The following is a 26,320-nucleotide window of genomic DNA, read 5'->3' as shown; positions in this document are numbered from 1 at the left end:
ATATTTTGTTCAAGTGAGGAAGCCTGTTATTGAAATAAAACGAATGAACTTTTTTCTGATAGCGGTTTTAGTAAAATCGTCCGACTTTTCAATATTTTTCACACGCTTTCGAGTCATTTTAGGGCTAACACGTTTACCATAAATTTTGTGTTTCTTGTATTAAAAATTATTCTTTCGCTAACGCCTGTTGCACTACTTGGGTTCCGAGCAATGTCTCTGACTGTTTTAAAATTATAAATACGTTGGTGATTACTTTTTTTGGAGTTACTTTAAGGGTTTCTGGGTTTATGTTTCACAACCCATCGGGTTGGTCTAGTGGTTAACGCGTCTTCCCAAATCAGCTGATTTGGAAAGTCGAAAGTTACAGCGTTCAAGTCCTAGTAAAGCCAGTTATTTTTACACGGATTTGAATACTAGATCGTGGATACCGGTGTTCTTTGGTGGTTGGGTTTCAATTAACCACACATCTCAGGAATGGTCGAACTGAGAATGTACAGGACCACACTTCATTTACACTCATACATATCATCCTCATTCATCCTCTGAAGAATTATCTAAACGGTAGTTACCGGAGGCTAAACAGGAAAAAAAGAGAGAAGAAAGGGTTTATGTTTCACAAGAGAATCACTCATTGTTAAAATCCGATTGGAAAAAAAAAACAGTAAATTAAAATTAATGAAAATAACGCTGAATAAAATAGTTAACAAAAATGAACCATAAAACTTAAAGTCCCGTATGGAGTAACACAGACTGAAATTCTTTCTTTCACTTAACTGAATATTGCTGTGAAAGCATTGCAAATAACGTTATCAATATTAAAAAGACAACATAATTTCTAGTTGCTTATCATCGGCATGCCACGACGCCAGACAAGTGATAGCTAAAGTATATTTTTTATACGCATAAAAACAATTATACTTGTACGTGGGAGTGACAGAATGATTCAGCCTAAACTACGGAGATATTACTCGTACATAACATAATTTCTAGTTGCTTATCATCGGCATGCCACGACGCCAGACAAGTGATAGCTAAAGTATATTTTTTATACGCATAAAAACAATTACTTGTACGTGGGAGTGGCAGAATGATTCAGCCTAAACTACGGAGATATTACTCGTACATTCTGAATTCATAGCCTAACAGGACTAGTATAACGGACCATCATGTAACGAATTTTTTCCAATTAAGAAGAAAAAAGAGAAAATAATAATGAAAAGAAGAATCCAGAAGGAACTAAAGGGATACTTTTCTCAGACTAACAATTCTGTTTAACAATCTTTTCTTTATAATACAGACAATGATACCTTCAAAAGTTGTTGTTAAGCCAGAAGGGTTACCGGACCGAAATAAGAATTTATAGAAAGACGTAAGGGCGCAAACGATGAAAATTATTACGTTTCATCAATTAAAAGAATGAGGCGGGTATTAGTTTTGCAGACCAGGGGATATAAATATTCAGGGATATATTCAGTATACCCTCTACATCCTACATCCCTAACAATTTGTTTGTTTTACATATTCCAAACGTGGCCTGCCTACACAATTTTTCCCTTCTACCTGTCCTTCCATTATTAAAGCGACTATTCCAGGATTCCTTAGTATGTGGCCTATAAGTCTGTCTCTTCTTTTAACTATATTTTGTAGTGAAAGTGATAGTTTTATATTAATTTATAAAGTGTAGGGTAGTTCTATTATAAACATTAAAAGTAATAATATTTCCAGAGAATTGAATTGTATGAACTTTAGACTTTTCTAGTTTTATCTTGTTGTTAATGCAATAGCGGTCATTATAACGGTTTTAGAAAGTTGGACTGTATTTTTTTTTTTTTTTAATTTAAACGTCATTGAACAAATCTTGTCGTTTTTATTGGGGGATTACTATTTTGTATATTATATTTACGTATGTCTCATATATTTTGTTTGTATGTATGTATTTAGGGTAATAAATTGTATTAATAAGAAACTTTTAGTTTCTTCATATTTCAATATCCTGGTTGAACCGGAACAAATTTATATCTGCTGCACCGCTTTGTGATGCACGGATTAGTTCCTTAGCAACTATTACTGGTGTCTTTAAAGATCTTATCAGATTTCCCAGCCTTCGATTCTGAGGCACCATTCTCAGTACAGCGTACTGAGAATAGTTCTATATTTATATATATATATAATATAGTTTTATTATAGTATACTATAATGTACAATAACAATTTTCGGTTAAAAAGTAAATTAAAATACCGTAATAATATATATCTAACTTAAACTGTTTAAAAAGTCTGTTTAATTTAGAACCGTCTAGGATCCACTTCCGTCAAAAAGGTGAATTTTATAATACTGCTTTACTTTTGCTTGCAGCGTCCGGAAACACCTCGGACGCCTCTAAAAGATCAGGGTGTCAATATCATTAATAGTAATCAGAATAATCTGACTATTATTAACGGAAGCGACGATTGATTCTTTTAAAAAAGGCGAAAATCGCGCGCTTCGTGCATCCTGACGCAGGGGGTCTCACTCATGTGTTGAGTGAGAGATGAGTAAAGCTAGTTTCTGTCTCCTAAGATTAAAAATACTTAATGTCGTTTTCGAGAAGTTTTAAGTTTTAATGTCTAATGAATAATATTCACAAATATTAGTAATATTTTGAATACAATTTTAATTTTATATACAAGATTTTACTAGTTCAAAACAGTAAAGGTAGTTTATAGGTTGCAGTTACCAAAATAATTATTGATTAGATCTAAAAAGTATATTTTGTTTCAGTGCTGCTTCTGTTATACTGTGCGGTCGTTCTGTATTAATACGTCTTAAGAAGTAATTGCAGGATCAAATTTAATTAAAACAGTATAATAATCGAAGTGGTATTGTTAATTAATATCGTAGATATTTTATCAGCAATAGTTAATGAAATAAATTAATTTTCAAATAGATTTTGTGTTCAGTTATCATAATAAACTTTTAATAATTTTATATGAAATATGTAACGTAAAGATTTAATTGATTTATAGTATTATCCCTAAATTATGCTGTATTTTATCTATGTTATTAAACAAAAAAAACATCACCCTGTAATATATATGTATATTATATGTTTACGCAAAAGTACATTATTATATTAAAATTATTTAAGCAAATGATTAATTAATCGTTTGGTTGTTATTAAAATTATTAAAATGATTTTGTAATGCTACTAAATCAACTTTAAGTTATTGCTACAAGATTAAACAAATTTGTCCAGCGGTCATAAAAGTAAGGTTCCCAGTAGAATGAGACCATCGCATAACGATGGGTTTATCATAGAATATTGGGTTTGGAAATATGTCTACTGTTCGTAGGCGTTCTAGTTTAGAGAGAGCATGATAAAAAAAAAATCTACAATTCTAGTTAATGACTGAGTTTAATGAAAACTTTTATCATTATATAATGATAATATAATATAATATAATATTATATTAAACGAATATGATGAATTAACAGGCAAGACGTAGATACACAAATTATAGATAATGTGAAGAGCAGTAAAGTACAACCAAATTGTTAATTTACTTCTGTTCCATACGAATACTAGCTCTAACTCTCAATACTTTAGACAAAAATTAGTATGGTGTGTTATAAAATTATTATTATTATTATTTAGTCAGTTAGTTCATTTTATACAACAAAAATTTAAAATAGGGATTATATTTGCAGTATACCCGTTTTTTTTAAAGAAAATATAAAATGGTGCCAGTTATTAGTCATAAATAGAAACGAATAAATTAAAAACACACAAAACCTAGTTCTATAAATAACTGAAAAAAAAAAAAAATTTGTTTTTCTACCTTTTTTAATTGAATTCTTACATTTTTTAAAATGAATACCTATTCTATTGTTAGTAAATTAAAAATTAAACACTCTCAAACCGAGTTCGTTTTTTTTTTTTGATTGCAGTAACTGGTCTTCAGGTACAACTTGTGGGATGTCTGCGGTAACAAATTAACAGATCTTCCTTAGCATAACCTTATCTGAAAGCACGGTCTTTTATTGGTGCTGGAATAGCGATAATACAATTCTGATTGGCTGAATCGGAGACGATATTGGTCAGAACAACGACCGTTTTGGTTGCCATGGCCGGATGCACAATGTAAAATATCGAATCTATATGTTGGCCTAAATATTGAATTTAATAATTGGCAGCTTCTTTTACCTAGTAGCGCAGTAGTTTATTAACATCGGCCGCCGTGACATGGGAGCTACGTCTTCTTGGGTGGTTTCATTATTATAATACATGATGAACTGTTTGGAGATCTCCGTTACTATAATCTGTACTATTTTCATCGTTTTCATCTGATATCCCGAGTATGTAATCTAAAATAATTCCACGTTTATCGTAGAAAGATATCCGTCAGTGTTAACAAGTTTGTTTGCTTCTATGTTAACTTAGGATGTCACTTAAGTTACCGAATTTTCAAACTTTGATATTATTTACAATCATTTCACTAACGTCATAATTCCGTAAATAAAACCCTGCTTTAAGAACCATTTAAATTCTAAATTGACTTAAAATGTTTTGATTTTTGTTTGTCACGGAATGACAATGACGAGAGTGTATTTGGTTGAATAAACAGATATCAACGGTGATAACTCATGCACTAATTCATAACATTCGCCGTCTTAAAAAATGACGTCGTTTTCTGTAGATAAAGAAGGGATAATGGTCTTCGCATAAATAACAATATAACACATGAAGAAAAAATTAAACAAGACCACAATAGGCGTAAACATGAAGCTCACAAATTATTGTTACTAATATGTTTTCTTGTTTATGGTTCATTGTTCGCCGCTTGGAGTATTCTATTAAGAAATCCATTATAGAGATTGTAAAACTGTTTGTGTTATGTGTTTGGAAAGTTAACCTGATATTATTTAGGTTTTTAAATAATTATTTGTTTTTATTTATTTTCCTCATTCTTTTCAACCACCTACATCGAAAATTTATGTTACCATGTATAGTGTTGGAGACGAAGTTATTATTTGTTTTAAAGGTCCATTATCATTGAAATAATGATGAAATTTAATAAGAGCAAATATAAAAGTTAGTAAATTTTCAGTACATATTAACTGTATGTTTATTAGACTGGTGTTTCGAAAGATATTGAGTTCGGAAATCAGATACACAAAAAAATATAAAAGTCGTGCTACCTGCTCTTTTCTTCAAATGATAACGACGTTCTGTTAATTTGAAAGTAGTCGTTTGCAATTTTTAATTTTTCTAACGGGTAGTACACATTTCTTCTACCTGATCATGGCATTTCGTTAATTTAAATATTTAACTCATTAGTCATTAAACAAGTAGGAATACATGATCAGTTTTATTTCTTTGCTTTAAAAAAAAATCTTTTACGATTAGTTAGTTATAAAAAAACTTTTTTATTTTAAATTTCATTAAAAAATTTCTGTTTGTCTTATTTTGGTCCGCAAAGCTGCTCAAAAGATTAAAATAATCATTTTAAGAAGAGAAAATAGCAATATCAAGAGATTGTGAAATTATATTATAAAGTTATTTAATATTGCAATTCTTTTTTCCAATTATTGAAGATATAATGAAGTCAATAATATAATTAAAGTAATCTCATCATCTTGAATTTGTTTCAAGCTGCTCTTATAATACTGCATTTACTGTGGATAAATTTTTTTAAATATTTTGGAAATATATATAGAAAATATCCCTCGAAGAAACGGAGAATATAATGTTCTACTGGTGAAAATAATGAAAAACGTTCATATAAACGTAGCTCTGGAAACGCTTTGTTTTCGAGTTACGCTAGCAAAAGATTTAGCCCGGATTTCAGCTTTTCTAATAAAAAGAAGCCCTACTGTAATATTTGGAATCCAAAATAAGGAGTAAATTTGGTGGTTTGTTATGTAATTTGAGCTGGGAAATAGGATAAAGTAGGTCCCAGAACTGTAACTCCAGTATCTTTTAAAATATCCGACGTAAAACACAAAATTCGATGTCAAAAAACAATTGTTTTTATACTGTAGTACATTAGCTTTGTTAAATGATTAATAAATGCGAGAACTTTAGTAACAAAACTTGCAGAGAATTTAATTATGATAAAATTATGTAAATACAGCCAATAAAAAGTAAATAAAAACGTTTAAAAATTGTTTTTTTATTGAAGCAAAACAAACGGAAATTGGATAGAAAATCTTATTATTCTTTCTGTACCTAATAAAAATTCTTTTTAAATATTCATCGGTGTATCAGTATTTATGAACGAAAAGGTCATTTCCAACGTGTATTTTTCTATTGAACGCCAAACAAATTATCATGTTAATGATGAACATCGTGTGATTCAGCATATTCAGCGTAGTCCAGGCACTAGTACAAGGCAAATTTCATTTCGTACTGATTTGTCAAAAAACAAAGTGTGGTGCATCCTACGGAAAGAAAATCTTTATCCTTTCCGCTTGCAGAAGGTTCAAAATTTGCGGCCAACAGATTACACCCGGCGGTTAAACTTGTGTTATTGGCTTCTAGACAACACTGATAAGGTAAATTCAACTTTGTTTACTGATGAATCCACTTTTATGAAAAACGGAGTCTTCACTTTAAAAAAAATCATTTATGAAGCGAAGACAACCCACATGGTACTGTGGAAATTAGTTTGCAACATGGATTTTACATTAATATTTGATGTGGCATTATTTACGACAAAATTCTGGTTTATTTGTTTTTAATGGAAACCTTACGGGAGATGCATGCGTTCATTTCAAGAAATTTTGCCGCTTTTTTGAAAATCATTTTCACTAGATTGTAAATGATTTTCCAGCACGATGTTGCAACGCCACATTTTTCTTTAGTAGCTAGAAATCACTTGAATGCTAATTTTAATTTCTTAAACTGGATTGGACGTGGTGGACCAACCAATTAGTATCACGATCATCTGACAACACCACTAGATTATTTATTTGGAGCCATATGAAAACGACAGTATACCAACAAAAAGTAAATACTAAAGAAGAGTTACTCATTAAAATACGAAATGCTATTGAATTTATACGAAACGATCCTGAGATGATACGGAAAACCATCGGAAATATTTTACGTCGGGTAGTGCTGTGAACACTGTGAAGAAGGTAATTTTGAACAATTATTGTAACTGAGGTTTTGTTATCATTTATCATTTAATGTATTTTATTTTTTTGTTTTGTTATATTAAATATAATGTTTATTAACGTACAGAAAGAATAATACGATTTTCTGTCTGTTGAAAAATAAACGGTATTAAATAATCTGTTTCGCTTTATTAAATAAAGGATTTTTAAACGTTTTTATATACTTTTTATTGGCTGTATTAAAATTAATTCTCAGAATTAAATTCTCTACAAGTTTTGTCACAACATTTTTCACATTTATTAATCATTTAACAAAGTTGTGTTACAAACCTAAAAGAAATTGTTTTTCGACAGCGAATTTTGTGCTTCACGTCGGATATCTTAAAAAATACTGGTTACAGTTCTGGGACTTCTTTTATCCGATTTCCCAGTTCAAATTACATAAGATTCCATCAAACTTACTGCTTAATTTGGGTTCAATAAATTGTAATAGAGCTTCTTTTTATTAGAAGAGCTGAAATCCGGGCGAAATCTTTAGTTAGCCGTAACTCGAAAACAGAGTTTTCCAGAGCTATGTTTATATGAACATTGTCATTATTTCCACCAGTAGAAAACATGTCCGGAAAGTTTCTCCATTTCTTTCACTCTCTCTCTCTCTCTCTATATGTGTGTGTGTGTATATGAATATATATATATATATATATATAGAGAGAGAGAGAGTGTGTGTGTGGCAAAACATGTGGGCACTCTCTTTCTCTGTTTCTTTCTTGTTGTGTGTATGTGTGTGTGTGTATTGTTACTTAATTATCTAAGATAGTATTTAAATTAACTTCTAATAAATTGCCAAATGATCTATTGTAATAAGTTTATCTGAGATTAAGTTTTAATAAGATTGTACTTTGTCTTAGAGAAATTTACAAATAGTTTTTATATGAATCCTGGGTTAGAAAGTAGATTGCTTACAGTCAGATGGTTCCACAACACTTAGATTATCTCAGGAAATAGTATCATGAAAACTGAAAAGTGTAAAAATAAGGATAAAAATACCAACACATCCAATGCAATTTAATAAACTGATTTCTATCAGTCACTGAAATTAAACATTTCCGAGTGCAGTTTCATTACAAGCTTTTATCATATTTTAGTGACTAATATTTAGCATAAATATTTGAATTTACCATTCACAATAAATTATAATTACATTAGCATGCAAATTAATCTGAACGCAGATGCTATTTAATAGAAAGTAACCTTATTTAGAATAAAAATCATACCTGTACAATTTGTGAATATCTAGTAATTAATATGTCCTTTATTCTTAATCTCTTCACATACATGATTTGGTGTTGATTCAACAAGTGTACGAAACATTTTTTTTGATTTCCTCATCATGAAACAATATTGATATTATTGCTTTAATGAGGTCAGCTTTTGTGGTCAATCCATTTTTGAGAGTTGTTTTTTGACTATTGGCCAAAGATTTTCAGTTGGGTTTAACTCTGGAGAGTTGCCTTGCCAAGGGAGGACTAATGTCTCATTCTATGAAAAAGTTTTTCATTATCTCAACAATATGGCATGATGCCAAATCTTGTTGGAACACTCCGCTGCCTTGTGGGAATTTGTTTTGAAGTTGTGTCACAAACCTCTCCTTCAGAATCTTGATATATCCATCACTTCTCAACTTACCATCTACTGGAAGTAATGAACAAGGGCCTTCAAATGTGAAACAACCCCAAAAAATATTTTCCTGGGGATATTTAACTGACTGTTTGATATGAGCCAGTGATGTATTTTCATCTGGTATTTTTCTAACTCATGAAACTGTTTGCCTCTGAACATAAAAATGTGACTCATTGGAAAACATAATATTTTTCTAGTCTTCTTTTGTCCAGTTAGCATGTGCTTTGGCCCACAATAGTCCTTTATTGCACACTGCTAATGTTAAAAGCTGCTGTTTAGCTGGTTGACAAGCTTTTCATCCAGCTGTAAGAATTTTGTGTCTAACAGATTTAAATCTGTTTCACTGGCTGCTAGTTTTTGATTTTGACTTCAGTCCACAGTACATATCTTTGGATCAAGTTTACGTTTTTCTCACTAATAATTGATCTTGTGTTGGAGTAGTTTAACTTTTACAGCTTCATTTGCCTTTCCTTTGAGGTGAAAATGAACCAGTTTCTTTAAATTGTTTTAAAATAGTATTCACTGTCCCTAATCCACCGCCACTCTCAGAAGCTATTTTTGTTGTGTCATACTGGTATGCTCAGAAAGAGAAACAATTTTCGAATGCTTTTTTGGAGTTATGTCCATTATTAAATATTCAAGACAGAAAAAAAATACAAAAATATTTTTGGAATAAAAAAATGAAATAAACTTTCACAACATTATTTATAACATGAAGATTGCTAATAACCAAAGAACAATAACCTCACACTATACAGATAACTTAAAGAGTGGGTGGGTCAAGCACTGTAACCACAACATAAAAATAAACAAAAGATTCCCTGTTTGTCGGATTAATTTGCACACTACTGTAGATTATTTGAAAAATGTACAGTTCACTTACTTCAATATTTTCCTTTATTCTCTTTGGAGTTACACTTTTCGGGATAACAGCAATACCACGTTGGATTGTGTATCTAAGCGCTACTTGAGCTGCTGTTTTGTTATATTTCTCAGCTATTTCAATTACTTTTGGATTTTGGAAAATTGATGGTGGAGAACTGAAAATAAACAGATACTTTAATACAGATAATTTGATTACAATTAATAATTTTAATAAAATAATAATAATAACAATAATAATTAATGACATAATTTTTACAGATTATTACAGATAATTTAATTGTTTATTCTTTAGCTTACACGGTTAGAAAGTAAGAGGATATTTGTAGTGGAGTATTGAGGAAAGTGAAGGGATTACATAATAAATACTTTATGCAATGCAATATCAAGGAGCACTGAATGAAGAATATGAATACTAACTTTAGAACTTGTCTATAGTTTAATATAGGGTATAGATGAGATGGTAACGGCTCTGATCAGAGGCGGTCCCCTGTGGGAGATTATCTCTCTTATTTTAATATAGTCTACCTCTTTCTCCTTGAATAGGTACCGTGGAAATTGTGTAGTTGTCATCCTAGATTTAATTGTAGAGTAATACTATCGTTTTCTAATGACCAACTAGAAAGCGAGACCAGTAACAATATTTGAGCTACTACAATAGCATAACAACATTTATGTATTTATGGAACTAATAACAACAATTCTTCATTATTGAATTGTTTCTGCGATAATGAAGAAGCAATTCAGCTTCTTCATTATTGTAACTTAGTGAGATTTCAACTCTGTCTACGAGATAATCTGGGAAGTCTGATTCCTTTTTGGGGTTGAGAAAAAAGTTAAATTAGTGGCTGAGGTTCTTACTAGTTGATATCAGGCTTTTCCTAAAATCCTTCTATTCTGTCTAAAATTCTAATAATATATAGTATTCAACCTACAATTTTTGTTTACAATAGTTCATTGGTGTGAGATGGTACTGCTGTATAAGAGTTTTGTAATACAATAGTTTTGATGGTGGAAATCAGATCTTGTTGGCAGCTACATTAAATCAAGTATTTAAATTGATTAGTATATGATGAATTATTCATGATCATGTTATACATGTAATGTACCTTCCTTCAGTAGTTTTCTTGGATGATGCTACTCCTGGTGATCCAAGAGGTGAATAAGCAGTTACCGTAATATTATGGTCCCTACAAAATTTTACCAAATTTGATTGCTGTAAATATAAATGTATTTCAATTTGTAAATTCTGTACAGGTATCCTGGCATTATCAATTACTTTTTTCAGTTGTTTCTCATTAAAATTTGACAGACCAATTGCTTTTGCTTTTCCTGAATCAACTTGTGCTTCCATTTGCTGAAAAAATAAAAATAAACAAATAAATAAATACTTTCTAAATAACTAAAATGGAATTTTCTTTCTTAAAGTGTTATTAAAAGAGTTCGATGAACCTGTTTGGGCGGTTTTAATGGATCATTGTTTGGCTCCAGTCTTTTCTGGAATTTTTTAATCAGAGAAATCCAAGTAATTAAAATAACTACCAGTCTGTAATCCGCAATGGAACTTGTAGTGTACATACTGTACAATGTCCTGTTGCAAACCTTTTGATCACCCTTCAGACCTGACCTGAACAAGCCTAAGATAAAATGTCACAATCTTTATGTATAAATTGTAAATATATATTTTGTAAATGAAGAAATGGGATTTCCCTTGCACTGATATTATTTGGTTGTTACTTTACATTTTTGAATTACAGTATTTAAAAAAATGAAAATGTTCATAATAACTAAGTTTATGATGCGACGATACTTTGCTAAAAGCAAGTTAGTTTATCATTAATGAGATAGAAAACCAAAAAAATCCTGTAATTATGCTTGTTACAACCAAGTTCTCGTTACAAGCGAGCTCATTATTTGCGGGTTTCGCTCTATATATATATATATATATGCATGTGTGTGTGTGTGTGTGTGTGTGTGTGTGTATGAAGTTATTTGGTGTAGTAACTTGTGAATTATGTAACTGCGAACTAAAATTTAGAAAATATGAGAAGGTGTGTTGTAATGAATGGTTGCTATACTTTGAATGATGTTAAGACTCTGAAAATTTAAGTTGTAGCTTATCAGAAATTGGTACCTTTAAAAATTCATTAGAAACAATACAATTAAAATCTTTTGAAAAAAAAAATTGAAGGTATTCTTACCTAAAACCCACAGCTTTTTCCTGTACTTGGATTCTGCTTTAGTATCATTTTGAACACTCAAAGCCAAAATATTGTACACTGAGCCAAAATTTTGGCTCAGTGAAGAAGATACCTCACTTTCCCTAGAAAGTCTGGCACTGGATACTTGATATTCTTGGTTATATAATCTTCAGAGATAAGTTGTGACTCATGTCAGGTCACAAAAAGCTATTACTGTTATGATCCTTAACATACATATGTAATTACAAATTAATAAATACCAACATCTGAAACTAACAAACTGATTTTGTAGATTGCCAGACTGAGAAAATTTAACTTGATTTTGTTCTACCATTGCCCCGGGATTCGATGGTTGTATGCTGTTGACACTTGTGGCTAAAATATATATTAACTGATATCACTTAATGTAAAAAAGTGTTTTATTTTTTAAGCTTTAGCCTTAACTAAATTTATATTATAATTCTCCACCACAATCTGAACTTATTAACTTTTCATTAACAGTACGTGTGGAAATTATTAATATACTCACTTTCTAGCATATTTTTTTATTACACAAACCTTATACAAAATATAATAATGCCAATTTAAAAAAATCAAACAACTATTTGCTAATAAGTATAAATGTATTTGGTATTATAATAATAAATGTATTAGGAATTCAAAAGTCAAGTTACTATATAGTAAAGCACCACTTTTATAATCAGTGACTTTCATCAAAAATTTCACCACTTTCACACCACTTTCATCATCACACACAATTAAAAGGCAATTTAACAAATTCCTTACATTTCATTATGAAATAATGAGTTCTAATTATTCTGCAATTTACAATTAAACATTCTATGTCTCCATTATGTGATATTCAGTAGCTGGGCTAGAAATTCCAAATAAGCTGTACACTAAAGTATTTTCTCTTTTCTAAATCCAAGAATTATGATTCTTTCTATAAGTTTTTATATGATTCTATTTTTCATTACGAATGAATTCTGTTTAAATAATTTAAAAAAAATGATAATGTTATCATTATTTTGTAAATTAAATGTTAAGCCATATTTCTATTATGGAAAACAAAACAGTGTTATAGTAAAAGGTATTATAGATTATTCCAAGATGCACTAAGAAGTCTTGTTTTTATAGCATCCAAAATTCTTCTACAGATTCTTCATTCTTATGAAACATGAATAAAAATGTTTGTTATGTACAAGTATAATGTATATGAACATCAATTGAAACAATTTTACTAAACCAAACATAATTTAATTTTTTAGAGGCAATAGAAGAGATGATTGTACACAGTTCTTTCTTGAAATGCTATTTCCATTATAATGATTAAAAGTATTGTTCAAGAATGAACATCCATCCATTCCTCTTTAGTTAATCAAATTATATTATAAAACAAGACAACAAAATATATAACATTTGGATAAAAAGATGTTGAATCACTCTATACAATAATAGTACATTATTGATGTACTATTACAAATAGTCTGTAAATTTTCTTACCTTCCATATAGCAACATGATCTGTTGCATTATCCAAAATTACAAAACCATTTTCATCAACTGGATGCAAATCATCTCCAGCCACAAAACCAAATGGAACATGTACCAAGTATAGGTCAACATAATCAAGTTGTAATGCTTTTAATGATTTATCTAGGTATTTTCCAACATCTGATGCATGATTACCAGAAGGAGGAAGCTGTAATAAATACAGTTTATTCTGTAAATATTTATTACATAAACTATCACTAGCTATACTTAGTGTCATCAGAACCACCTAAGTTTTTATTGGTGTAATTCTTTGATGAGTTGTTTTGTCTTGGTTAATATGTTTTTGTTTTGCTTGTTAGATGTGTGTAAATTCAGTCTAAAATACAGGCTTATTTTATAATTGAGGCTTATTTTAGTTGTGGATTTGTGAATCATCCCATGGCTGGCAATAATAGACTAAAGTATAGATAAACTGAATGTAAAAGTGAAAAAAGGAGGCTAGTGCGATTGACAACAATGCATATAAATGGCTTTCTGGTAATTCAGTAAACCCAGCTGAAAAAATCAGCTAATTCAATAGCTGTTCAAATATTTTTTTATTATTATTAAGGGTTATGTAATTTTTAAAATCTGTTAAATTGTTTATTTTAATCTCTGGTCATTACAATGTAGTATTCCTTTTATATTAGAGTGGAGGTGGCTTACTAATTTGGGATTCAACAGAACATTGCATTGACTGTTTCTCTTATCATTTACTTTCAATTTAATTTAGCTATACAATAATGTTTTTCTTTTAAAACTTTTCTTTCCATTATTGTATAAGATTAGTGCAATAGTGCTTGTTTTTTGTGAAATTTTTAAAACTTTACTTCTAAATTAAAAAATTATTTTCAGCAAGTAAAATAATAATTATATTTTCAGAGAGATATTTTGTTTGGTTTTAATCGAATTTTCTCATTAGGAATCATAACTATTATTATAATATTTATTTTAAACATAATTTTGTCTTTGTAACTCATAAATACAAACTTGTCCTCATTTCTTCAATAACTGACACAAAATTAATATTGTACAAACCATTGATATTTAATTCAGATTTAAATGTGACTTTATGAAACACATGTATGGTGGAAACATATTTTTCATGTGATGGACCATATGAAAAAAAATTTGAAAGAATCAACAACTGGTGTGTAGAGAAAGACAGATTTTTTCATAACTTTTAATAATAATATTGAGACATTATATGAGAGAAGTTGAAAATTGAATTTTTTGCATCTCAAAGAATTGTTAAAAACAAAAGTTCAAACATGAAAACCTTACACCAACTGGTGTAGTAGTCAGCATGTTGACTCCTAGATCAAATGGTCTTGGGTTTGATTCCTTTCAAGGGAAGTGTCTGGCTTCTGCAGACATTTGTGATTTTTTTAAGGTACTGGTATGTAGTGAACATCATGCTGCACAGAGATAGGGTACCATTTGGGACTACAACCTATCTAAAATATTTAATATTAAGTATGTTTATTATTTAAGTTAATAATTATTAATTAATTAATACAAATATATTTTATTATACTACCGGGCTGGTCTACTGGTTAACTTATCACAAATCAGTTGTTTAACAGCTGATTTTCAAAATCAAAGGTTATGAGATTCAAATTCTAGTAGAAGTTAATTGCTTTTACACAGATTTGAATGCTACACAGTGGATACCAGTGTACTTCGGTGCTTGGGGTTCAATTAATCATACATCTCAGGAATGGTTAGTCTGAGTCTGTACAAGACTATACCTTATTTATATGCCATACATATCATCCTCATTCATTGGGCCATGGGAGACTTGTTTATTGTTAACTTGTTGAACAGATTGCAACATACGAATTAAGAAAAATAATTATATTTATATATATGTGTGTGTGTCTGTCTGTCTCTCTCTATCTCTCTCTCTCTCTGTGTGTGTGTGTGTGTGTGTGTGCATGTGTGTGAAAATGTGTGTGTAAATGTCATTCAATAAAAATATATTCAAAACGAAAACCTTAAATATATGCAAAAATCATTAGTGAAAAAAACACTGTACCGTTATTTTAAATCTGACATCAACAATGATACATGTCATCTGTTGGTGACAATGACCTTTATGCAACAGAGTTACAGAACATTTATCACTGGTAATAAAATGCCAAAATGCAACATGATGGAATGCAAGGTTGACTGCTGTAAGATTGTGTGTGTTGCTATATTAGTGCTGTGTTGCGATATTAGCAAAATACAAATTGGGTATTAGTTTTTATTTACACTTATAATAACTTGTTATTACAGTATCTGTTTGAATGCAAATTAGGTTTCAATATTAATATTACTGATTATTATAATATTTTCATGATTTCAATAATATTTTCTTTATTATTAAATTATTATATAATATTAATAAAATTATTCCAGTTGAGATCATGTCGAGTTATTTAATTTTATTCGTAAGGAAATTAAAACTGATTTATTATTCTATTCTCTTTAATAATTTTTGCCATAACTTTCTTATCTATGAACGAATTTAAATAAATAAGGTGTCATTTTCTTTGTCATAAAATGCTTAAAATCTTATTTGCAAATAACACAGAATAAACCAGCAGTTGCAAAGATATTAACAATTGAAAAGTTAAATGGCCTCCATTTTGAAATGGATAGAAAAATTAGATTCATTATTTTTATACGTGTAAATCTCCAGGTACTGTAGCTGTATACAAAATTTCATCTCAGTATGATTAATCATTCCTGAGAAATAAACCTTTATGTTAAAAATACAAATTAGTGGATAGCCAGTAAACTAAGTGTTTTTGGACATATGTTGATATTAATATTTTTTCGATGTGTGGGACCATCCTCTTAATTATTGAAACATTTTTAAAAAATTATGTGTATCACGAGGTTCTCCTGGGATTTTCATGACCTATTCTACTCGTGAAAATAATGGAAAAACTTCATATAAGCATATAACCTAAAATGCTTTGATTGCAAATCACGTCTAATTAAAGATTTTGCTTGGATATCAGTCATCCTGTGAAATGAGGTCGTAGTGAAATTTTTAGGAGTCATTTTCAGTAGTTGTAACAATTTTTTACTGTATAAAATTTTACTTGTATTTTTCTTGAATTATTTTCAGATAAAACAGATGTTTTTTTATTTTAATTAATTAAAATATCTGTATTTTTGTTTAATTTGGGACACAAACTTTTCTTCTCAGTAAAAAAAAAGAAAGTTAAACAATTTTATATTATATCAGAAAGTTCATTGATAATTTTAATTTAGAAAAAAATCATTAATTTGGTAAAACATTAACATTATACCTTAGTAGTTATAAAAATGTCTTCCCTTTTTATTTTTCCATTGTCAAACCAACGTTTTAATACTCTACCAATGACATCTTCGTTACGATATGCAGCAGCTGTATCAATGTGTCTGTATCCTGCTTCTAAAGCAGTTTCTACCCCTTTCTCCAATACATCATCATTTGCCTGTAAAAATTAACCATAGTAATTTTATTAATTGGCACACTATTTTACATTTTTTTTAAACACATTTTTATTTCATTGTTTTTTTGCTTTGGTGGGAGGGGGTTGATAGTTTTTTTTTTAGTCACATGACTACCGTATTTAAGCATACAAATAATGTCTATAGTATACGGGTGTAAATGAATTTATTACCAACTATTTATTATTTACTTATAATATTACTTGCATAGTTTTCATACAATTCATAGATAGAAATTATGTTTACTTTATGGAAACAATTGAATTAATACAGTTACGGGCATTGACCTTTACATGATTGGGTTGATTGTTACAGGATTTCTTTTATAATGCAGGAAGTTGATAGAAACAATAAAACTATATAGTTTTATTTTAACTATAGTAGTTATATTTGCTTATCTGTAATTTATAATCTTTGTGGTCACTTTTTATAATTTCTTGAAAAATATTATTATTATCAACATTGAAGTTTTCTGCTTGAAGGTTACAACTAATCTTTTGTTATCTTGTCATTTGTTAATTTCTGGATATCATTTATTACCTTATTTAATTGTCACTTTTTAATTGAAAATAACAGGAAGTGATAGATAATAATAGTAATAACAATCTTATCTATATAAAAACCATACATATACAATTATAAAATTTATCTACATATAAACCTTATCTATTTGTTTGTTTTAATTATATTTTATGTAAAACATTTTCTTGTCTGTTTGATCAGAAGGAAGTCAATTCCTTCGAGAGGATGTCTACAATTAAATTATTATATTATTCTTTGTTTAGATCTAGATTTTAGTAAGCTTAAATGATTTGGGCCCGATTTTATCATGAATAATACATTTTCTCTAAACACGATCGTTTTGTTGGTTGTGCTTTTAAGTTGGCAGAAGGCCATAGTAACCTGAGACTGTACAAGACTACACTTCATTTACATTCATACATATCATTCTCATTCATTCTTTGAAATAATACCTTATGATGGTTCCGAAGGTTAAACAGAAAAGAAAGAGTATAAGAGACTAGGAAATACACATTTGGCCTTCCCAGCGTTGTGAGTGTTTCCGTCGTGGAGCTGTAAGCTATCAATAAGGCCTTAAATATATTTAGCCCAAAATTTCACAAATACTTGTCTATTCAGATTCCATGAGTGCCTTGTAAACGATTAGTGACATGTACTCCAGACACCTAGTTGTATGTGAGATACAGCCTATTATCTCTGAAATGACTCAGTGTACCGCAAGCGTGAGTTTCTCTTGGATCCCCAACTATATGTAGCCTATTTGTAGCCTATTTTCACAAATCGCGTTGTCTCGGATGATTTTGCCTGTTTTCTGAAGACAATGGTTCGTGATGAGTGGCAAAGTGAATGGAATACTAACATTAAAAATAAACGTTCTCCAGTTCAGAACTTCTGTCACCGTTGAACTCTTCATACAGGAATAACCGTCAAGAGGAGGTTGTTATCTGCCCTTTGTGAATAGGGAACACTAGACTAACTCATGAACATCTCATGACTAGGACTAATGAACCCATTTGTGTTCGCTGCTACTGCCAACTAACGGTACACCAGATCCTTTTGGACTGTGTCTGCTATGCCGCATTGCGTTGGAAATTTAACATCTGAAATATTTTAGGGAAAAATATTACGATGTTATCTAATGTCGTACTACTTCTTAAAGTCACACATCTGTATTCAAATTTCTAATTTTACTGTAATATGTGTCGTCTATCTATTCCGTTTGGCGTGTGCCAGATGATAATTTTGTTGTTTTAAGTCAGATTTCTAATACTGTATTTCACTGTGGTTTTATTTTGCCGTTAGCAAACGATATAGGGACTTTACATCTATGTTGTATTTTAGCAGGAATATTTTTCGTTTTGATATTGCGCGTTTTAATTGTTGATTTTATTTGTTTTATATTAATATTATTTAATTTTTAATTTTGATGTTAACTTAAATTGTTTTTTGTAGTAATACTGTGTCCGGGCGCTGATAACGACACTTCGTTGTGCCCCCCGAGAAAAAATAAAATGTCAACAGAGTCTTCACTGATCATCACTCTCTCACACACACACACACACACACACACACACACACACACACACATATATTCATTTTACTCCCCTTTCTATCATGTCTTTCTCTGACACTGCTTCTATTTTGTTATTTCTATAGGCAATATAAGTCGATTAATCATATTATTATAGTTATTTTAATAAATAACTTACATTGAAAATTAACAACATATATACATATAATATCTAAAACTTATGACAAATTAGTTTAAAGTAATTTTATAATCTACTTTATTTTACAATTACAAATTTGATCGTTTATGGATAATATGGTTAAGAATTATTACCTGAAACAACCCACCAAATTATTTAACTAATAATGAAGGAGGCTAATATGAATAAATAATTTAACAGCACACTTAATTTTACCAATAATGATAATAATAATAAAAATAATAACATTTATAATTAATATTAATGTATAAATAAAAGTTTTTTAATTGTTTTTTTGAGTTTTTTTTTGTTTTCCATAATATTAGTGTATTATGTTTTTTCTTTTTTTAAATTATGTTGTAAGACATAAAGATATTAAGGTAAGACAAGCACGTAATCTATTACTTTGAGTATGTAGGCCTATAAAGCATTGTAGCTTAGCCTACACTGTTTGTTATATAGTAGACTACATTGTTTGTTAAAGAATGAAAAGGAAATTTAGGTTAGTAAGAAAATTATATTTAAGTCATCGATTTATTAAAATATCGATTAAATATACATTCAACCTATATAGATATATTGTAGTAGATAGGCATATAATAATGACTATTTATAAAATACTACAGCGTGATAACAAAAGAATCTCTTCTACAAGTATATCATTGATTCTTATGATAAAAGAATACTCATTTTTATAGCCGACAAAAGAAATTTCACATTAAAGTGGGACGCCGGTTTTATTTACCACATAGATTAAACTTCATAGTAAAATAATTATACTACAATTTGTAATGGGTATATAATAAATAAGGATCTAATTATGTAAGGGGTAAACTTGTTGGTTTCTTATGTTCTTTGACCTGAAAAATCGTATAAAACAGGTCCCAAAACTGTATCTTCCGTAATTTTTATAAAACTGCTAAAACAGAAAAATTCGATGACAAAAAACGCTTTTTTTAGGTTTGAAATAAAATAACTTTGTTAAATGACCAATAAATGAGTAATTTATATATTAAAACTTATAAAGAATTTAATTCTGAGAAAATTGATGTAATAAACGTCTATGAAAAACAAAAAGAAAATCAACTTTTATTATTAAAAACAAAACGAACAAATCAGAAAAATGTATGAATTTGTAAAAAAATAAAAACAGCTATGTTTAGTTCACTGAATTTAGACCTTTGAAAAATTAAAACACTTTTAATTTACTTTTAAAAAATACTCACTGAAGTTTATATAATGTATTAATCTACAATAAATATTTTAAAATTCCACCACTGACATCGATGCGTTTTCAACTCTTTTCCTTTCATTTTCTATCGTCAACCTAATAATGGTATCTTCGCGTTCCATGATGAGGGCAGCATTACTGAGAATGCGAGCAATCTACTTTTTTTTTGTATACCTCGCATTTCATTTATCCCCATAATATTAATCTAAAGGAAAAGGCCTAGGTGGCCAATTTATCGGGTTTCTATATCCAATCTATTTACTAGTAAATATTTCATGTAAGAATTATCTTATCTAACCTAAAACTTAAAGAAAATGTGTTTTTCATCTCAGAATTTTTCTGTTTTGCGTTGGATATCATGAAAAATACGGTAGATATAGTTCTGGGATTTGTTTTATTCGATTTTTCATGTCAATTAACATAAGAAACCATCAAGTTATATATCGACTTAAAATTTTCAGTATTACGTGATTTCAGCGGGGGAACTGAAATCCAGGCAAATTTTTTCGCTAGCCGTAATTCAATAACAAACCGTTTTCGAATATACGTTTGTTTTCCTTTTTTCAAGTTCTAGAATCAGTTAGTTTACTTTCCTCCTGAATTACTCTGTATATACTTATTCTTACATATAGTTAGCATACATAGTGTCTAAATATTTACAACTTTCCGAAGTTTTTTTATGCTAAAATTATACTTATTTTTTTGTTGAAGGGGGTTATGAAACGTCAAGTCTGCAAAAACCCTAACATGCAAAATTTAACCCAATTAACATAATTTCCTAAATAAATTATATTTTATAAATAAATTATAATTTCCTAAATTATATCGGGGAAGTAAAGATTTTATAAATATATCCTTTTATGTGACACTAATATTTCGCATTACCGAACTAGTATAGATAGTTAGATGAGGACAATGAAATTAATTATTAGACATTTAATCAGATAATAAACATACAAATGTTTATGTGTGTTGTGTGTATATATATATATATAAAATTTAACTTCTATACTCATCGAGTTCTGTTAAAAAAAAAAACATGAACTTTATTTATACAATTAATTGTAATAAATTAGTATACATGTAATCGTAAATAATTAATTGTTAACATCATTATTGGCCTAAATGATGAATTGAATAGGACGATGCAATATCGAACGAGTCTTGTGTAACAACGTTACCCTGAGTGATGTACAAAGACTCTAACAGGACGATGTGAATCGAACTAGTCCAGTATAAAGACTGAATAGTTATTCTGTATACTTGGTACAAGATGCAAACAGGATGCACAATATGGACAATATGGCCCGCAACCTCCAACGCAATGGATTGCAGGTTTCATTTGCCCACGGAAAAATGTATGAGTAATTTTTATTTTTCTAATTATTCAGCTTCTGTTTGAGATATAACATGAAACAAAATTTGTAGCATTTCTCTTAATTACCAAAAAAAGGGGTAAAAAATATAAATTGTTTTTTATCCCTTAAAAAACTAAAATTAGATATTTATCTGAAGAGTATTTGCAAGCCCAAATCGAGTGAATATCTGATTTAGTATAATTAAATGGGGGAAAATTTGCAATCATTGTTCGAATTTTTTTTTATACTTCTTTACCCCTTTCAAGATTGAATTTCAAAAAATCTAGAAATTGGTTTTTAGATGTTCAGATTAAGATTACACACACCAAAAATAAAGTTGTTATCTTTATTTGTTACCGAGAAATTGAAAGAGTTGTAAAATTTAAAGTACCGTAATTCAATTTTAAACCTTTAAACTCGGAATTTCAAAAAATCCTTTCTTAGTATGCACTTACACCATAAAAAGAACATATAAACAAATTTTCATCAATTTATATTCTGTAGATTTGCTGGGCGTTGATTATGTATGAGTCAGTTAGAACATTTATAGAACAATTATATATATATATAATTGTTGTTTATATATATATATATATATATATATATATATAATTTTTGTGTGCAACTAATAAAGAATAAGTTCCAGTTAAAAAGAACTCAAAAAGGGATACTCTTTTTTTTATTTTTCTATTTTAGTAGCAAATTTCATTATCGAAGTAAAATTTTTTAGGTTAAAGAAAAAAAGAGTAGGTTATAAAATAAGACCTTCGATTTTGTTACCATTATTAGATACGAATTAATAAATTTCGGCATAGATATAACGCTATTACTGTAATAACAATCACATAAAGAAATATGTATTGCTGTTCACAGGAAAAATTACAATTTAAAAAAAAAATTTTTTTTAACAAAGTATATATATTTTGCGTAATTAGGTAAGTGTTAAAAAAAATGCAGCGTTTAAGAACTAAAAATTGGTGATGCCTTAATATTATTATTTTTTAAATTATGCAATTTGAAGGGAATTTTAAGTACGATGAATTATGTTATCGTGGAGAGAAGACTCATTTTACCACCTTAGAGTAAACCAGTAAACATTTAGGGAAATCTATGAGATCTGTGTTAAGGATAAACAACTGTTCTCATTTTGACAATGCCTCATTTAGAGAAAAATATTTAAAAAAACTCAGTTTCTTTTTGGAATGATGACTTTTTACAGTTTTTCGTATGCTTTTACTTTCCCGTCTATTTAGCAGCTATAGCGAAGGTATAACCTATATAGAAGGGGAAGTTTGGTGATCGGTCAAAATTGGGCATATCCGGTTTTCACCGAATCTTGACGAATTGATCCCTAAGGATCCCAGAAAACCGAAAAATGGCATCGAAATTTCCGCGACAAAATGTGCGTACGTATGTACGCACATACGTACATACGTGTAAATCGCCTTATATCTCCAGAACTACTTGACCGATTTTCATCAAACTTGGCTATACTATTTCTATAGTAGGGACATTGATGCTATTAAATTTTCAATTCAAAAGATCAGGGGGTGGGGGATACAGGGGAAAAAATGAAATCCTCTCCAGATTTTGCATAAAGGTTATATTTTTTTATATTTAAGGTTATATTTTGTAAATATTATAAACACATTTTGTAAAAAAAAATGTTTTGCTAAATTTCATCCCACTCTTAAGAATGGTTTTAATTTTGAAGAGTATAAAGAGCAGTACAAGGGGTGATTTTCGTTGCATTTTTAAAAAAATATCGACGCTTTGGTCCATTTGCCCTATGATAATGGAAATTTTCAGCGTATGAATAATGTCTTGCCTGACTGGGATTCCCTCCAGGACCTCCTTTTTTTCAAATCCAGGACCTCCGGATGAAAGGCTAAGACGCTATCACTCCGCTACGAAGATCGACAGTTTATATTGGAAGTTGAATAATAGTTGCGAGATTATGATATTTGAATAAACCAAATATCGCCTACTAATAAAACTGTTTTTGAGTTCTACACATTCTAATATACAGCCCTACCCTAATAAATTAACCCCCCTAACACTGAAGTTGCCACAACAAATTTAATGATTACAGGTTAATAAGTCGTTTCTGAGATGTAAAGCAAACAGACGTCAACACATATAATTTTTAAATTTTATAATCTCATGTTTTAATTCAGAGGTCTCAAAACATTGAGAAATACCAAAATGAAATATTGGGGAAGTCAATGTTTGATTGATAGTAATGAATTCATTGCGTTATATTAAACGCTGCAACAGCCAGGAATGAGTAAACTTAAGACATAATTTATCAGCCGTTTGAATTTTTATAGTTAAATTCTTAGTATCATTTAATGTTATGTATTTGATTTTTTTTTCTAGATACAATCATGTAAGATAAAAAATTATAATGAGCATGGCCCAAACGAATCTTCGAAAAAAAGTTCTATGTTGTACTACATTCTTGTTGTTATTACTGCTGTAGGAGAATAAAAAAAAAACAGACTGTACTCTTTTTCTACGGCAAAATACAATAATCTTTAAAAAAAACCGACTTAACAAACCCGGGAAAGGTAAAAAAAACGCGTTAATAAATCGTTTAATCCTAAGTTCGGAAATCGGCGCCAAACTGAAAGCTACTACCAACAATTAACTTTCAACTCGGCGTGAGCTTCAAAATGACGGAATTTAAAGCTGAACAAGTATTTTTTTCCTTTTAAAATATATTTTAATATATTTTTAAAACCTGTTATTTTTTTTAATTTTATATTCGTTTGTAATTTTTAATTTTACAAAATGAAGGTAGGCATTTAACAACGCTGCCCGAATGAAAAAAACAAAATGTTTGAAAGAGACGATAATGTTATGAAACATAAGTCTTTATAAAAATGAGAGAAATAGAGAAAGAGAGAGAGCAAAGAAAAAATAGACTATTAGCTAGATTAAGTTAGATTTAACTTAATCAGTAATGCGGGAATATAGATACACTGATTTTTTTCAAAGAAAACTTTTCAACTAATTTTCTTAAATGTTTGTTTGAAAATACTTTGAATATCAGAGCCATACATCATTACAAAATTTCAATATTAAACACAACGAAAAAATTTAAAGTATTTTAAAAACACGTACATGACGATCATGTATTTTTTAAAAACCTTTTAATTAAGTTATTTGACAAAGGGAACCAATAGAGAAACGTTTTCTATAAATAAATAAAAACACTTGTGCAGAAAAATTGAGGTTATGTTGTCTGTTGTCGACCTTAAATTGAGCGTAACTCAAGAACGACTCAACCAATCTTCATCAGATTTACACATACACAACTTCAGATACACTACTACAGTATATCTAAGTTACATTGAAATTGTAGTTTTCAATTGTAGTATTGTAGTTTTGGAGTGGATCGAAAATCTCCAAAACTACAGATCAATTTCACTGAAATTTAGATTTGTTTTTATATATTTTTCACAAAATCTTATGCGTAGGTATACATATATATATACGAGTATATACACATAATTACATTTTAGTGAATGGTATTTTCGTACTCATACCTCGAAAAGTAAAGAAAATTAATTTAACACCCTCCATCCTATCATGCGACTGAGTTATACCGTTATTTTCTAAAAGCCTTCGTAAAAGTCGACGAAAAATCGGTAAAAAAATTCATTGAATTGATTCATTTAGTGAAGTTTAATACGTAAATACACAAAATAAAAAAAAATTAACCGAATAATTATAATTAAAAATGAAATACAAGCGGGTAGACTTGAGAATCTTTTCTTTTGTTGCAGTCGGTTAAAAAAACTTATAAAATTTAAGTCATTCAGACTTTAGTATAAGTTTTATTATAGTTCATGTATATATTTATTTATTTTAAATAAATGTTTTTTTTTGTGTGTTTTTTTATATTTGTATTATGACTAAGTTTTATTAATTTGTTTTTCTAAGTAATGGATTTTTAATCTATTTTAAACTCGGTATGAATACATAGAACAAACAGAAAATCACGAAAGTGATACAATGAAATGCATTAATAAAATATAAAGCACTTAATTAATTTGCCACTCGCTGATATAATCAGTTTGCTATGTCAATAAATTTAGCACCCTGATATTGATAAAGATAATGCTGTAGTTGCACATGAAAATATACTACCTACAAACCAAACCCTTGTGGTAGGAGTACCAGATAAAAAAAAACAACAAAAAACATTAAAATAGAAAACTGTAATTCACAACTCTCTCTCTCTCTCTCTCTCTCTCTCTCTCTCTCTCTCACACACACACACACACACACACACACACACACACACACACACACACACACACACACACACACACACAACAAATTTACTTCAGTTATCCTCTCACTATTTCTCACTCACATCATACACACACCTAAGTCCACAACATGATATTGACACCAATGTAGTATACCTATATTGGTTTTATACATTTTGCAGTTTTGGGGTTTCCTTAAAACATTGTAACTGTGTTTTTTGTACATCGTATGCTGTTACTTTCAAAACTTTATGTGTAATTTTGTAATATACATGATTTTATATTATTACAGTAATTATAAATTACTTTATATTACAAGTGAAACTTTTGGCTATTGT

At 29.2% G+C, this 26,320-nt stretch overlaps 1 protein-coding gene across 1 annotated transcript in view; it reads right to left on the bottom strand.

Annotated features, from left to right (window-relative positions):
• LOC142325186 (1,5-anhydro-D-fructose reductase-like) overlaps positions 1 to 26,320 on the bottom strand; it is a 52,109-nt gene that overhangs the window by 11,980 nt on the left and 13,809 nt on the right. Inside the window, exons 2-5 of the mRNA XM_075366617.1 lie at positions 16,699 to 16,866; positions 13,365 to 13,562; positions 10,770 to 11,017; positions 9,662 to 9,818 (exon numbers count right to left, since the gene is read on the bottom strand). Of these exons, the coding sequence (XP_075222732.1) occupies positions 9,662 to 9,818; positions 10,770 to 11,017; positions 13,365 to 13,562; positions 16,699 to 16,866 (771 nt within the window). The remainder of the gene's footprint in view (positions 1 to 9,661; positions 9,819 to 10,769; positions 11,018 to 13,364; positions 13,563 to 16,698; positions 16,867 to 26,320) is intronic.

The sequence above is a fragment of the Lycorma delicatula genome, chromosome 5 (genome assembly GCF_047948215.1).
Source record: "Lycorma delicatula isolate Av1 chromosome 5, ASM4794821v1, whole genome shotgun sequence".
Taxonomy (NCBI): domain Eukaryota; kingdom Metazoa; phylum Arthropoda; class Insecta; order Hemiptera; family Fulgoridae; genus Lycorma; species Lycorma delicatula.
This window is presented reverse-complemented; position numbering and strand designations above follow the sequence as displayed.